Source organism: Anomaloglossus baeobatrachus, chromosome 1, assembly GCF_048569485.1.
Source record: "Anomaloglossus baeobatrachus isolate aAnoBae1 chromosome 1, aAnoBae1.hap1, whole genome shotgun sequence".
NCBI lineage: Eukaryota > Metazoa > Chordata > Amphibia > Anura > Aromobatidae > Anomaloglossus > Anomaloglossus baeobatrachus.
In genome coordinates this window covers 78,112,427-78,127,480 of record NC_134353.1, presented here as the reverse complement: position 1 = coordinate 78,127,480, position 15,054 = coordinate 78,112,427, and the positions used below count along the sequence as shown (strand labels likewise).

General features: G+C 43.5%; 1 protein-coding gene across 1 annotated transcript in view; it reads left to right on the top strand.

Annotated features, from left to right (window-relative positions):
- The window catches only part of STK32B (serine/threonine kinase 32B), a 404,500-nt gene that overhangs the window by 329,042 nt on the left and 60,404 nt on the right, over positions 1-15,054 (top strand). The window contains exon 9 of the mRNA XM_075346883.1: positions 30-155. Coding sequence (XP_075202998.1) covers positions 30-155 — 126 coding nt within the window. The remainder of the gene's footprint in view (positions 1-29; positions 156-15,054) is intronic.

Genomic DNA, 15,054 nt, shown 5'->3' with positions numbered 1-15,054 from the left:
TAATGATAAACATTCTGTATTTTTTGCAGCTTCTTACCAAGGACCTAGAGTGCCGCTTTTCGTCATTAGCTGACATCCAGACTTCTCCATACTTGGCTGATATGAATTGGGACGCAGTATTGGAGAAATCCATTACGCCCAGCTTTGTTCCAAATGTAAGGATTTATTCTATATGTATTTACTACTGTAACTTGTGAATAAGGGAATGTCAAAGATTGCAATAACACATTTCCTAGTCTTTGGACAGAATGAGAATTGCAGCCTTTATAGTTCGCCAGTAGAGTAAATGTTGCTTCCACTTTACCATGTTGTGTACAGAACAGGAGGAAAAACAGAAGGAGATCAATTGAGTATAATTCCAAGTCTCATTATTTGGTACATCTACTGGTGCAGCAGACCTGAGATCATTATTTTAGAATGCCCAAAGTACATAATGTTTTTTCTTTAGTTTCCCTACTGCAGTGTCTTAACCCCTAAGGATGCCGCTATTTTAGGGTTTGAGAGCACAGCGTGTTTAAAGAGGAAACTTTGTTACGGAGTGTCATGCGATGTTTGGTTCTGCACACACCTGCTGGCACTTTGGTGTCAGTCTGTCTTCAAACTACAGAGTCTGACAAGCAACCTAAAGGCTGGTTTACACGCAGCGACATTGCTAGCGATGTCGCTAGCGATAGCACCCACGCCCGTCATTTGTGCGTCACGGGCAAAACGCTGCCCGTGGTGAACAATATTGCCGGTAAGTCACACCAACTTACCTTCCTAACGACGTCACTGTGGCCGGCGAACAACCTCTTTTTAAGGGGGCGGTTCGTGCGGCGTCACAGCGACGTCACACAGCAGGCCTCCAATGGAAGCGGAGGGGCGGAGAGCAGCCATATGAACGTCACTTCCACCTCGTTGCCGGAGGACGCAGGAACATTGTTGTTCATCGTTCCAGGGGTGTCACACGTAGCGATGTGTGCTGCCTCAGGAACAACGAACAACCTGCGTCCAGAACGAGCAACGATTTAGTGAGTATTCGGGATCGTTAGCAATCGCTTGTAACTGTCACACGCAACGACGTCGCTAACGAGGCCGGATGTGCGTCACGAATTCCATGACCCCAGCGATATCTCGTTAGTAATGTCGCTGCGTGTAAAGCCGCTTTTAAGGCCCCGTTACACGCAACGACATCGCTGAGATGTCGTTGGGGTCATGGGATTCGTGAAGCACATCCGGCCTCGTTAGCAACTTCATTGTGTGTGACACGTACGAGCGACCGCTAACGATGCACAATACTTACCAAATCGTTGATTGTTAACACGTCGTTCATTTCCAAAATATCGTTGCTGCTTTTGGACGCAGGTTGTTCATCGTTCCTGAGGCAGCACACACCGCTACGTGTGACACCCCAGAAACGACGAACAACACCATACCTGCGTCCTCCGGCAACGAGGTGGGCGTGACTTTCATGCGGCTGCTCTCCGCCCCTCCGCCTCTATTGGACGCCTGCTGTGTGATGTCACTTTGACACCACACGAACCGCCCCCTTAGAAAAGAGGCTGTTCGCCGGCCACAGCGACGTCTATAGGAAGGTAAGTACGTGTGACGGGTACTAGCGATATTGTGCGCCACGGGCAGCGATTTGCCCGTGACGCACAAACGACGGAGGCGGGTGCTTTCACGAGCGACATCGCTAGCGATGTCACTGCGTGTAAAGTGCCCTTTAGGCTTCTGAATTGTTCAGCCAGAGTCGGGCGTCGGCTGGTTCTGGTTCAGTGGTCTACAGCTCTGCAGGAGTTAATTCCTGAAGACTCGTGAGAAGGACCTAAGTGCTCACGTTGCTGATTACAGTGTGCAGCTGTCTCCTCCCTATATTAAGCACACCTTTCTTCCTTTCTGTGCTGATGATAGCTTTTGCGATCCTGGTCTTTCTCCTGTTTATGGTAATTTGTGCTTCACTTCTGAGTGGTGTGAGCATTCCCCTGTTGTGCGTTACTTCCTCCACTTTTTCGTCGATCTCCAGTACACATATTGTTTAGAAAAAAAAAAAATAAATTAATTCAGCTCACCTCTCTTCACCCTAGGGTCCACCACCTATGCACGGAACGCCCTGGCCTGGGCGGATAAACACAGTTAGAGAAGAAGAAAATGTTTCCAGCATCGGTATATGGAGAATTGTTATAAAACTAGAACATTTATTTAGTCCATTAAAAACAGGATGCCACACACAAAAAGGGCAAAGGGGCACACAGTGAGAGACACGGGGATTATGCCCACCTACGCGTTTCGACCTTGCGGTCTTAGTCATGGATAAAATGGAATGACTAAGACCGCAAGGTTGAAACGCGTAGGATGGGGATAATCCCCGTGTCTCTCACTGTGTGCCCCTTTGCCCTTTTTGTGTGTGGCATCCTGTTTTTAATGGACTAAATAAATGTTCTAGTTTTATAACAATTCTCCATATACCGATGCTGGAAAAAAAATTTTCTTCTCTAACTGTACTCATATTGTTTCTCCTGTATATTTTGAGTGCTGTGTGTACGAGTTTCCATTCTCTTTTGTCCATGTCCTTTTGTGGGGTTTTGTCTTACTGTTTTCTGGCCTGTCCTAAGGGTGTGGAGGATGTCAGAGTAACATCAGGCAGGGACCGGAGTTAGGATCACGCTGGCTGCTCAAGCCTGGTTACCATCAAACCTACTTTCGAGATAAGGGACAGTGTAGTGTAGGACAGGGGCCAGCTTAGGGGCCCCTGTCCTTTCTCCATATACCTCTTGACATGGAGACAGTCTGGGAGATCATGCAGATATCCCACAACTGCAATCAATTTATCACGGAGATAGCTGGTGGGCACACAGATATCCTGCCACTATTTTGTCACTAACAGCACTCTACTGCCCCCAATCATCTGGACAATTACACAATTGACCAACTATTAAAGGACAAGGCTACTTTTGTTTCCACTACTAGGCTGATTATTGTGCAGTGACAGTGAGCATATAGTATATACACAACTAATTCCAGTTCATTGAATATATCATAGTATCATAGTTTTTAAGGTTGAAGGGAGACTCTAAGTCCATCTAGTTCAACCCGTAGCCTAACATGTTGATCCAGAGGAAGGCAAAAAAAACCCCAATGTGGCAAACAAGTTCCAATGGGGAAAAAATTCCTTCCTGACTCCACATACGGCAATCAGACTAGTTCCATGGATCAACACCCTGTCATGAGATCTAATATACATAACTGGTAATATTATATTTTTCAAGAAAGGCATCCAGGCTCTGCTTAAATGTTAGTAGTGAATCACTCATTACAACATCATGCGGCAGAGAGTTCCATAGTCTCACTGCTCGTACAGTAAAGAATCCTTGTCTGTGGTTATGATTAAACCTTCTTTCCTCGAGACGTAGCGGATGCCCCCGTGTTCCAGTCGCAGGCCTAGGTGTAAAAAGATCTTTGGAAAGGTCTCTGTACTGTCCCCTCATATATTTATACATTGTGATTAGATCCCCCCTAAGCCTTTGTTTTTCCAAACTAAATAACCCCAAGTTTGATAACCTGTCTTGGTATTGCAGCCCACCCATTCCTCTAATAATCTTGGTCGCTCTTCTCTGCACCCTCTCCAGTTCAGCTATGTCCTTCTTATATATAGGTGACCAGAATTGTACACAGTACAATATATAACCCCAGTATTCATATCTGGACATTGGAGTGGAGACAGAGTGTCTACCAAAGATGCTTTGATGAGAGGAAAGCTTGTGCCTGGGAAGGCAGTTCTCCTCCTCTGGATAAACGAATCATAGTCTTGTTATCTCTTTCCCAAGCATTCCTCTGCTGTAATTACCTGTCCACACCAGGAGGTCCTATTTCAATGAAGATGGAAGTGTCAGTTATACCTTTCTCTTGTTTTAATTAGTTTCTTACTACACCAGTTATAATTAATCCCATATGTTCAATATGAGGGTGAAGATGTCTTTTATCCAGAGATGGATTGTACAAATTTTCTCTAAGACAAACTTCATAAAGTAAAAGGAAGCCAAAATATAAAACTACTCAAGTATATCCATATATATTAAGTATATATAATGTATTTAAAAGCTTATGTTCTTTTTTATGAAGAAAGTAAAAAAAACGTTTACCATATAACTGACATGTAAACTTTATTGTGCAAGTCAATACTAGAGATGAGCAGATCAGGCAAAATTCTAATTTGTCTGTCGTCGCATTTTTTGATTCTTGGTAAAATTATTCTTCTAGAATTCAATGACTCTTATTATGGTCTGTAATTTTTCCAGAGCCCAAAACCATAATAAATGTAATATGTAAAAAATATAAATAATCTTTATACTCACTACTCACCTTTCCAGCCCATCCACTCCCACTTTCCAGTCTTTGTCGCATCTTCTGATCCCTGCCGCTTTGCTGTAATCTCTGGCGTCTCGCTCTGAATTAGGACTTCTGGTTCTGCTGAGTTCAAAGAAGATTCGGAGCAAACATGCAAAAGGTCACAGCATTATGGTGTGCTCTGTAACCTTGCACGCAAATGTGCAGAACCATCACAGGCCTCATCAGAGCCTGAAGCTTAGTATGACAGGCACATGTATTTCGGCATGAGTAGATGAGAAGTTGCAATGGGGACAGGACTGGTGAGGATGAGTAGCGAAGGGACCTGAGAGGTAATGTCATGCTAAGTACGGGGAAGTGCCAAGTGGACAGCGAAAGGAAAGGGAAACCTTGTGTCTAGGGAAGAGGAAGATGGTGATCCCTGACCGAGCCTACCTCTAGGCCCTTGGTTTCGTCATTGCCTTAGATAGGTTCCACACCTATGCACCAAGCTGGATACCTGACTCTTGTCTGACCATGATCTGGGTCCTAGTTAGGGACTGGATGGGATGAGCTCTTTGTTAACCCAACTAGGCGCTAAAGAACACACAAGTATAACAAACAAGGGGGAAAAAAACCAAACAACCTTTCTCAAAGTAGATAGAGGGAGAGGGACTGCAAAATGCAAAAAGTACCCCAGATGATTACAAGCCGACTGGCCTGTAATTATATAGGAACCACATTTGCCCTTTTCCAAGCTAGAGGGGCCTATCCTGTGTCCCATGACTTATTGAAGATTATTGCAAGTGGTACTATTATTTCCTCAGTTATCTCTTTCAAGACTCTAGGGTGTAAATCGTCTGGACCTGGGGACTTGGTTTCCTTAAACCTGGCTAAGTGTTCTCCTATAAATTCTTTGCTTATTGTCAACTTGGACTCCCCCTGACCATCATTTATACCATGTTATTGTTGATGCTTGCATTAGTTTTTTGGGAGAAGACAGATACGAAATACCAAGTTAGTATCTCCACCTGCTGTTCCATCTTGTTGACTGTTCCACCTTGTTGATTCTGCAGGACTCCTATGGTCTCCTTCACTTTTCTTTTGCTTTTAACCCCCCAAATCCTGGCCAGTTGTGTTTCATTAGTGCCACTTGCTTTTCCAGCCTTTTGTTAACCCTGTCCCAACTTTTTTTGAGATCTGTTGCTACCATTAATTTCTAAACGAGTTACTTTATTCAAATCTTCTATGTTCTGTTGTCAATATACAGTATGTATTCTATGGTCCAATGTAACCAACCTCTGTATTATGTCTAAAACCGAATTACGGTATTAAATATAACATAATAACTAGAAATGTATGTATTGTTTTTGGAAGAGAATTATAGGAAGAATGGATAAGACATTTTAATTCCATGTCAGCCACCAAGAGGAAAATGAAGTGTAGAAGATTAACAATTATACAAAAAACCCACTAATGACTTTCTGGGATATTCTTCTGTGTAAATCCCGTGGTTTTCAGTCAGAGGCTACAGCTGGCACGCAATCATCAAGAGCTGAGAGTCAGCCAACACAAGTCCCCTGCCAAAATGTCTGCTCATTTCACTTGTCTCAGATGTTATGTAGTGTATAAAATATTCACGGCCATAATGTTCTTCTTATCTTGGTAAACATGACATTTCATTGGCAGCATGTCTAACATTGTGAATTGGCTTGGATAAGACATATTGGCAGATTGCGGTAGGTGAGTATGATTAAAATGATATCCTACACAAATAGAATATACAGAAGGCTACAGATCATTTATTTGCCTCATCTAACCATTGCGGAGATACAAATGTTTTGCCAAGAATAGTGGAATGAGATTTTCATAAGTGAAAAATTCCTTATAATGAAAGCCAAGCACATAGAGGCCTCCGGTTTTCTTAAAGGAGAGTGTTGCTTTGAAACAATTCTCCGTACATTTTGCAATGGGAACCAGTAGTCACCATGAGCAGCATCTAAGGAATCTCATCCAGCCAACCAACACTATGCTCTGTATCTGTACTTACGAAAACTCGGAAACAGCTGGTGTCTTTTCCTCCAGGACAGTTCTTTTGCATACACTTTTCCCATGAAGAATTTTGTGTTGCATCTCCTCAATGCGAGACACTCCCTCCCCATGTCAAAAAAGGAATATGCAAATTGCATAATCCAAAAAAGCTCCAAAAATCAGCATTAAAATGTATGATATAGTATGAGATTATGTTGTCTTACTGAATGAGCCATAATTAGTCCATAATCCTGATATAAATGTTTATGCCAATCATCATTGCCAAGTTTCATACCAAATTCTATTCTTATTTTATATAACTGCATTTTAGAATCTTGGATACATTAAACACTGTTATACATACACCCCTAAACTGACTATTAAAGAGGTGGTCCACTACTCAGCATTAGTGGCCACATCGATGTAAAGCTCATAGAGAAGGCTTTTCTCAAACCCCTTGTGTAATACATTCTACCTTTGAGCGGTGCTATTGCGGTCCGCACATCCCCATCACGTGACCCCTGGGCTCCCTGACCTCTTGGATCCGGTGATGTCACATCAACTTCCAGTTGACCCCACATCACCGCGGCCGGTCCCAGTCTCTGTGAGTGACTGGCCTGTGGGTAGAGTTTCCCTGCACCTCACAGCCCAGCATCGCTCCTGCTTTCGGCGCTCAACTGCTTATGAGAGAGTGTGTGACATGCTGGGCTGTGACGAGCAGTGAAACTTCGCCCATAGCCCAGTCACTCACGGAGACTGGGGCTGGCCTCGGTGATGTTGGGTCAACTGGAAGTTGACGTAACATCACTGGATCTCAAAGGTCACGGAGCCTGGGGGTCACGTGATGGGGATGTGCTGAGTGCTGACCGCAATAGTGCCGCTCAGAGGTAGAACGTACTACACAAGGTGTTTGAAAAAAGCCTTGTCTATAAGTTGTAATTGTACTGACTAGAGATGAGTGAATAAATTCGAGTGGAATTAACTTCTACACTAACTTTACAAAATTTTGGAAAATGTAGATGTTTGCAATTAGCTTCCACTGCTTGCCATTTTTTTTAACCGAAAAAAGTCATCAAAAGGAAAAAAAAAATCATTTTATACTCTCCTAACAGCTCACCTGTCACGGGTGTGTCACGAGTGACAGACAGTCTTGTGTTGTCTGGCTATAGAAGGTCACAGCATTTGGCTGCGCAAACTGCTCCCTGACTTTCTATTATTTCTGCTTAGTGTTCATCCCTTTCCCTTTAGGACTCTGCAGAGTCCCTCAGCCTTTTAGCTTTTCATCAGCACTTTCCTAGTGGTTTGGTATACTTTCAATTCCTATCACTTGGGGCTGGTGATAGCTCTAACTTCCTACAAATTCGAAGTGAAAGCAGTAAGCATGACCTCCATAGCGGAAAAATCTTCAAGCAAATTGTCAAATAACATTTAGATACCTGGATGGGAAGGCATTAATCAACCAAAGACAGCACAACTTTATGACCAATAAATCTTGTCAGACCAACCTGATTTCCTTCACTGAATGGTTGGACCAGGGGACTGTTGTAAATATACAGTAGTATATACCTTGACTTCAGTAAGGCATTCGAGAAAGTATCACATTACATCTTCATTGAAAAAATAATCAAGTATGGAATCGACAAAAAAACAATTAGATGGATTCCCAACTGGCTTAATGATCGTGCACAACGAGTAATGGCTAAAGGGCTACACATCAACCTGGAGGAAAGTGAAAAACAGGGGTCGCAAGGCTCTGTCCTTGGCCCAGTGCTTTTTAATATCTTTATAAATGATCTAGAGAATGGAATTACTGGGGAACTCATAAAATTCGCTAATAGTACTAAGATAGGAGGAGTAGCCAACACTACAGAGGAAAGAGAGCGGATTCAAAAGGATCTAGTCACACTCGAACAATGGGCCAAGGAGAACAAAATGGTTTTTAGAACTAGGTGATAGCACGGGGGAAAAGGACTTGGGCATAATAGATCCCAGGTTCAACATAAGCCAACAATACGGAGCTGCAGCTAAAAAAGCCACCAAAATTCTGGGATGTATCAAGACAAGCATTGAACCTAGATCAAGAGAGGTAATTATTCCCCTATACTCTGCCCTGGTCAGACCCCTCCTGGAATACTGTGTACAGTTCTGGGCGCCCCAATTCAAGAAAATAAATTGTTTAAAAGAACTGAGAGTCCTCAGTGGTTGATACATTTTAATGGATAACTGAAAGATGGTAATAATTAAAAAGTATCAACCACTGAGGACTCTCAGATATTTTAAACAATTTTTTTTATCTCTACTGGCTAACACACTACAAAGATATATTTTACCTGTACAAATTCAAGAAAGACATTGATATATTGGAGCAAGTCCAGAGAAAAGCAACCAAGATGGTAAAAGGTCTGCAAACCATGTCATATGAAGACTGGCTAAAAGAACTAGGGATGTTTTGTTTGCAAAAGAGAAGGCTGAGAGGAGACTTAATAGTGGTCTACAAACATCTGAAAGGTAGTCACAGTTCAGAGGGAACCACCCTATTCTCATTAGCCCAAGGAAATACAAGAAGCAATGGGATGAAACTAAAAGGAAGGAGATTCAGATTAGACATTAGGAAAACCTTTCTGACAGTGAGGGCAGTCAGGGAGTGGAACAGGCGACCACGGGAGGTAGTGAGGGCAGTCAGGGAGTGGAACAGGTGACCATGGGAGGTAGTGAGCTCTCCATCAATGGAAATCTTCATGTGGAAACTGGATAAACATATAGCTGGGATGATTTAGGAAAACCTGCATTCTCAGGTGGTTGGACCCGATGGCCCTTGAAGTTCCTCCATCTCTACCATTCTATGATTCTATGATTCAATATTCAACTAAGTCATATGACTGTATAGTAAAGGAGCTGATCTGTGAACTGTGTCTAAAAATTGTGGAACAATTTTAGAAAAATGTTTCTCAACGTAAAATTGCAAAGACTTTTAATGTCCCACCGTTTACAGTACATAATATCATCAAAAGATTCAGAGATGATGGAGAAATCCATAGGCACAAGGGTCAAGGCCGAAGGTCAATATTGGATCCTTGTGAGCTATGGAAACTCAGGCAGCATTGCATTAAAAAAAGACAAATCACTACATTGGTTCAGGAATTCTTCCAGAATTAATTGTCTGTGAACTCTGTTTGCCATGCAATCCACAAATACAAGTTACAGCTTCATTATGCAAAGAAGAAGCCATATATCAACATGATCCAGAAACGCTGCTGTCTTTGCTGGGCCAAAGTCAAAATTTAAAACTGTCCTGTGGTCTGATTAATCAAAATGTGAAATTCTTTATGGAAAGAACAGATGTCGTGTCCTGCTGACTAAGGAGTTGAGGGACCATCCAGCTTTTTACTTCTGTACAGTTATGATGCCTGCATCTTTTTTTGTCACACAGACAAAAAACCTCATATAAAATGATGTATAAAATTTTGGAAAACATCCCTAGTAAAAATTTAAAATGGTATTCTCAAGTTTGAAAGCTATCCCTCATCCGTGATTGGTGATAACTTCCGAATCGCTGGGAGTCTGACCACTGGGAGCATAAGCGGATTATAATTAAGGCAATCTGGGCTCCCGCCAGAGGCTCCGAGGGCCCATGGCCAGATAACGCTTGTCATCATGTTCTGTGCATCGACACATACTCGCCTTGCTTTCATTCCCTTGGGGCAGATCTCCAGGCAGGGAGCTTTAATGGAACTACGCTGCCAGCAACACAGAACGACAGTACAAGCTCCAGGGGAGTGTAGCACCCCTGAAGCCATCAGGGAGCTTCAAGGTTCTGCATCCCCACCAGGATGCAGGGCCTACCCCCTAGGGCCCCGGAAGACCAGTGCCAGTCACACACAAACACTCTAGGTAATCCCAGTTTTCCCCAACATTCCCCCATACAATGTTGCAAAGCTAGGGTCGGACCAATGGATGGCTGCCTAGAGGTCGAGTCAGTCCAGTCCACTAGTTGACCAGGTGGGAGGGGCAGACTGTGGACAGTGAACAGTCAGTCAGAGAAGTTGGAATAGTGAAGGTGAATGTGAGGAGATGCACTGACAAGGAGTTGACAGTAACCTGGTGCCCAGGAGGGTAGTTGCTGGTGGAGTACAGTGGAGTACTCCTGGAACTACGCACCAACGGGGTACAGGACCCTAGGTCAGGCATAAAGCTCCAGGCAGGCCTAATAACACATACACAGCGAGGGGACCATCAAGGACCTCGCTGACCCTAAAAATCCGAGACTCAGTAGCAAAGAGAAAGACGGGGACAGGACCATAGACTCCAACCCCACGGGGTTTATGCTACCCTCATACGGATAGCAGTGGAAAAACCACCGGACGGGGACCTCCAGTTGCTCTACACCATGGGGACCCACTAACCAGAGACAGGTGCAGGGGAAGAAGGTACCAGATTACTACACTGGCACTGGGACAAAGGGGACCTGAAGGTGAAACCAGCTGGCCTTGGGTGACCAGTTACCACCAGAAAGTGAGTAAAGAACCAGTTGCACTGATTCCCAAGTGTGGACTATCTTCTTCTGACACCCGTCATCACACCTACCCTCTGGGTCCCAGCCCTGCTTGCTGAGGGTCTAATATCCAGGCTGCCATTAACACCAGCCCCATAGTGGACATTGTGCGGTTCCATCTACATAGCCACAACACCACAAGTGGCGTCACGTATGGACACTAATCTAATCCCCTGTAAATACAGTCAGGGCCAGAAATATTTGGACAGTGACACAAGTTTTGTTATTTTAGCTGTTTACAAAAACATGTTCATAAATACAATTATATATATAATATGGGCTGAAAGTGTATGGGCTCCCAGCTGCAATATGAGAGTTTTCACATCCAAATCGGAGAAAGGGTTTAGGAATCATAGCTCTGTAATGCATAGCCTCCTCTTTTTTAAGGGACCAAAAGTAATTGGACAAGGGACTCTAAGGGCTGCAATTAACTCTGAAGGCGTCTCCCTCGTTAACCTGTAATCAATGAAGTAGTTAAAAGGTCTGGGGTTGATTACAGGTGTGTGGTTTTTGCATTTGGAAGCTGTTGCTGTGACTAGACAACATGCGGTCTAAGGAACTCTCAATTGAGGTGAAGCAGAACATCCTGAGGCTGAAAAAAAAGAAAAAATCCATCAGAGAGATAGCAGACATGCTTGGAGTAGCAAAATCAACAGTCGGGTACATTCTGAGAAAAAAGGAATTGACTGGTGAGCTTGGGAACTCCAAAAGGCCTGGGCGTCCACGGATGACAACAGTGGTGGATGATCGCCGCATACTTTCTTTGGTGAAGAAGAACCCATTCACAACATCAACTGAAGTCCAGAACACTCTCAGTGAAGTAGGTGTATCTGTCTCTAAGTCAACAGTAAAGAGAAGACTCCATGAAAGTAAATACAAAGGGTTCACATCTAGATGCAAACCATTCATCAATTCCAAAAATAGACAGGCCAGAGTTAAATTTGCTGAAAAACACCTCATGAAGCCAGCTCAGTTCTGGAAAAGTATTCTATGGACAGATGAGACAAAGATCAACCTGTACCAGAATGATGGGAAGAAAAAAGTTTGGAGAAGAAAGGGAACGGCACATGATCCAAGGCATACCACATCCTCTGTAAAACATGGTGGAGGCAACGTGATGGCATGGGCATGCATGGCTTTCAATGGCACTGGGTCACTTGTGTTTATTGATGACATAACAGCAGACAAGAGTAGCCGGATGAATTCTGAAGTGTACAGGGATATACTTTCAGCCCAGATTCAGCCAAATGCCGCAAAGTTGATCGGACGGCGGTTCATAGTACAGATGGACAATGACCCCAAGCATACAGCCAAAGCTACCCAGGAGTTCATGAGTGCAAAAAAGTGGAACATTCTGCAATGGTCAAGTCAATCACCAGATCTTAACCCAATTGAGCATGTATTTCACTTGCTCAAATCCAGACTTAAGACGGAAAGACCCACAAACAAGCAAGACCTGAAGGCTGCGGCTGTAAAGGCCTGGCAAAGCATTAAGAAGGAGGAAACCGAGCGTTTGGTGATGTCCATGGGTTCCAGACTTAAGGCAGTGATTGCCTCCAAAGGATTCGCAACAAAATATTGAAAATAAAAATATTTTGTTTGGGTTTGGTTTATTTGTCCAATTACTTTTGACCTCCTAAAATGTGGAGTGTTTGTAAAGAAATGTGTACAATTCCTACAATTTCTATCAGATATTTTTGTTCAAACCTTCAAATTAAACGTTACAATCTGCACTTGAATTCTGTTGTAGAGGTTTCATTTCAAATCCAATGTAGTGGCATGCAGAGCCCAACTCGCGAAAATTGTGTCACTGTCCAAATATTTCTGGACCTAACTGTATATCCCCTTTACAAAAAGGGTCCAGGGCACGGAAGCGGGCAACGGCCACAAAAGGGACATTCCCCAGATATTCACTGCCCGGGACCGAGTACCCCATATCCCTGGGCGTCACAGTAGCACCATCGCCAATGCAATAATGTCATCACCAGCCAGCCGTTGCGCCTGCGTGTACATGCTGGCATCTAAAATAATTAGAGCCTCGTGGCTTATAAATATATATATATATATATATATATATATAAATATATATATATATATATATATATATATATATATATACTAGCTGTACTTCCCGGCTTCGCTGTTAACAAAATAGAATGTATTAACAAAAATGGATTCTGCACACAAAAACCACAAAGCAAATAGATAGTAATGTAATTATTAAATTCTTGCCTATATTAACCAATCAGAGCTCAGATTAATTAACTGTAGCAAAATAGAAGCTAAGCTGTGATTGGTTGCTATTGGCAGCCGGATAAATCTCCAGGCAACTGAAAGCCCCCCCCGACACTATATATTAGCTCACACATACACATTATAGACAGGTCATGTGACTGACAGCTGCCGTATTTCCTATATGGTACATTTGTTGTTCTTGTAGTTTGGCTGCTTATTAATCAGATTTTTATTTTTGAAGGATAATACCAGACTTGTGTGTGTTTTAGGGTGATTATGTGGTGAGGTTGGTGTATGTGTGGTGAGATGTGTGCTGAGGGTGGTATATGTGTTCAAGCACGTGGTAGTGCGTGGCGCATTGTGTGTGTGTTCATATCCCCGAGTGTGGTGAGTATCCCATGTCGGGGCCCCACCTTAGTAACTGTATGGTATATACTCTTTGGTGCCATCGCTCTCATTCTTTAAGTCCCCCTTGTTCACATCTGGCAGCTGTCAATTTGCCCCCAACACTTTTCGTTTCACTTTTTCCCCATTATGTAGATAGGGGCAAAATTGATTGGTAAATTGGAACGCGCAGGGTTAAAATTTCGCCTCACAACATAGCACCCGGCGCTCCCTGGGATAGTAACTGTCTCTCTGTTTCTCTCCCATTCTCTGTCTGTCTCCCCCTCTGTATATATCTCTCTGTCTCTCTCTCTATCTCTTTGTCTGTCTCTCTTTCCCTGTCTGTCTCTGTCTCTTTCTCCGTCTGCCTCAATCTCTTTCACTGTCTGTCTATCTCTTTCCCTGTCTGTCTATCTATCTCTGTCACTTTCCGTGTCTGTCTCTTTCCCTGTCTGTCTCTTTCCCTCTTTGTCTCTTTCCCTCTCTTTCCCTGTCAGTCTGTTTCTTTGTCTGTGTCTGTCTCTTTGTGTCTGTCTCTTACCTCGTCTATGTCTGTTTCTTACCCTGTCTGTGTCTGTCTCGTTCCCTGGCTGCATTGTGACACGCCAACATTCCATATAAGGGCGTGGCTGCGCATTCTTCTGAAGTTCTGGCTGCACTGTGGCTCCCAGCTCCATTCGCTTTAATGGAGGCAGTTTTTTGGCGAATAACTGTAAAGCGCGGGGTTAAAATTTCCCCTCGAAACATAGCCTATGACGCTCTCGGGGTCCAGAAGTGTGAGTGTGAAAAATTTTGTGGCTGTAGCTGCGACGGTGCGGATGCCAATCCCAGAGATACATACACACACACATACACACATTCAGCTTTATATATTAGATATATATATATATATATATATATATATATATATATATATATATACACTAGAAGGGGGCCCAATTCTAGCGTATCGGGTAGTCTAGAATGTGTATGTAGGTTAGCAGATTGAATAATAAGGTAATGAATGGACTGGATGGATTAGGTTTCATTTAGTATTCTTATAATTGTTTATTGGTTTTAAAATGACAAGCAACAGAAGGAACAGTTTTAATAGATGAGTCTAATGTTTAATGATGTCCATGGCTTGTAGTGAAGGAAGGCCATGAACAGTGTAAAGTTACGTAAAAATATGCTGATGCTGTGATGTGGCCCAATGCTGGTGTGTGCCCCCATCGTGGTGCAGCCACCATCCAGACATGTGCCCCCATTCTGCGGGGTAATGTATGCGGGGGGCGGAGTGCGGGCGGGTGAAGCCGAGCGGGGTCATGGCGCTGAGGACGTCAGTGCCGGGGACTGCATGGCTGGGGACACGTAACTATCCAGGTGTGTGTGTGTGTGTTCGGGCGCTTTCACACTTGCGTTCAGCCGCTATGGAGAATAGTGCAGTCCGTTAACGCACTGCGCTATTCTCCATAGACTTGTATTGACGACGCACTGTAACACAAGTGTCTGCGTTGCATCTGCTCGTCAACGCTGCGTCATTAATTTGATGCAGCGTAGGGCGTAGG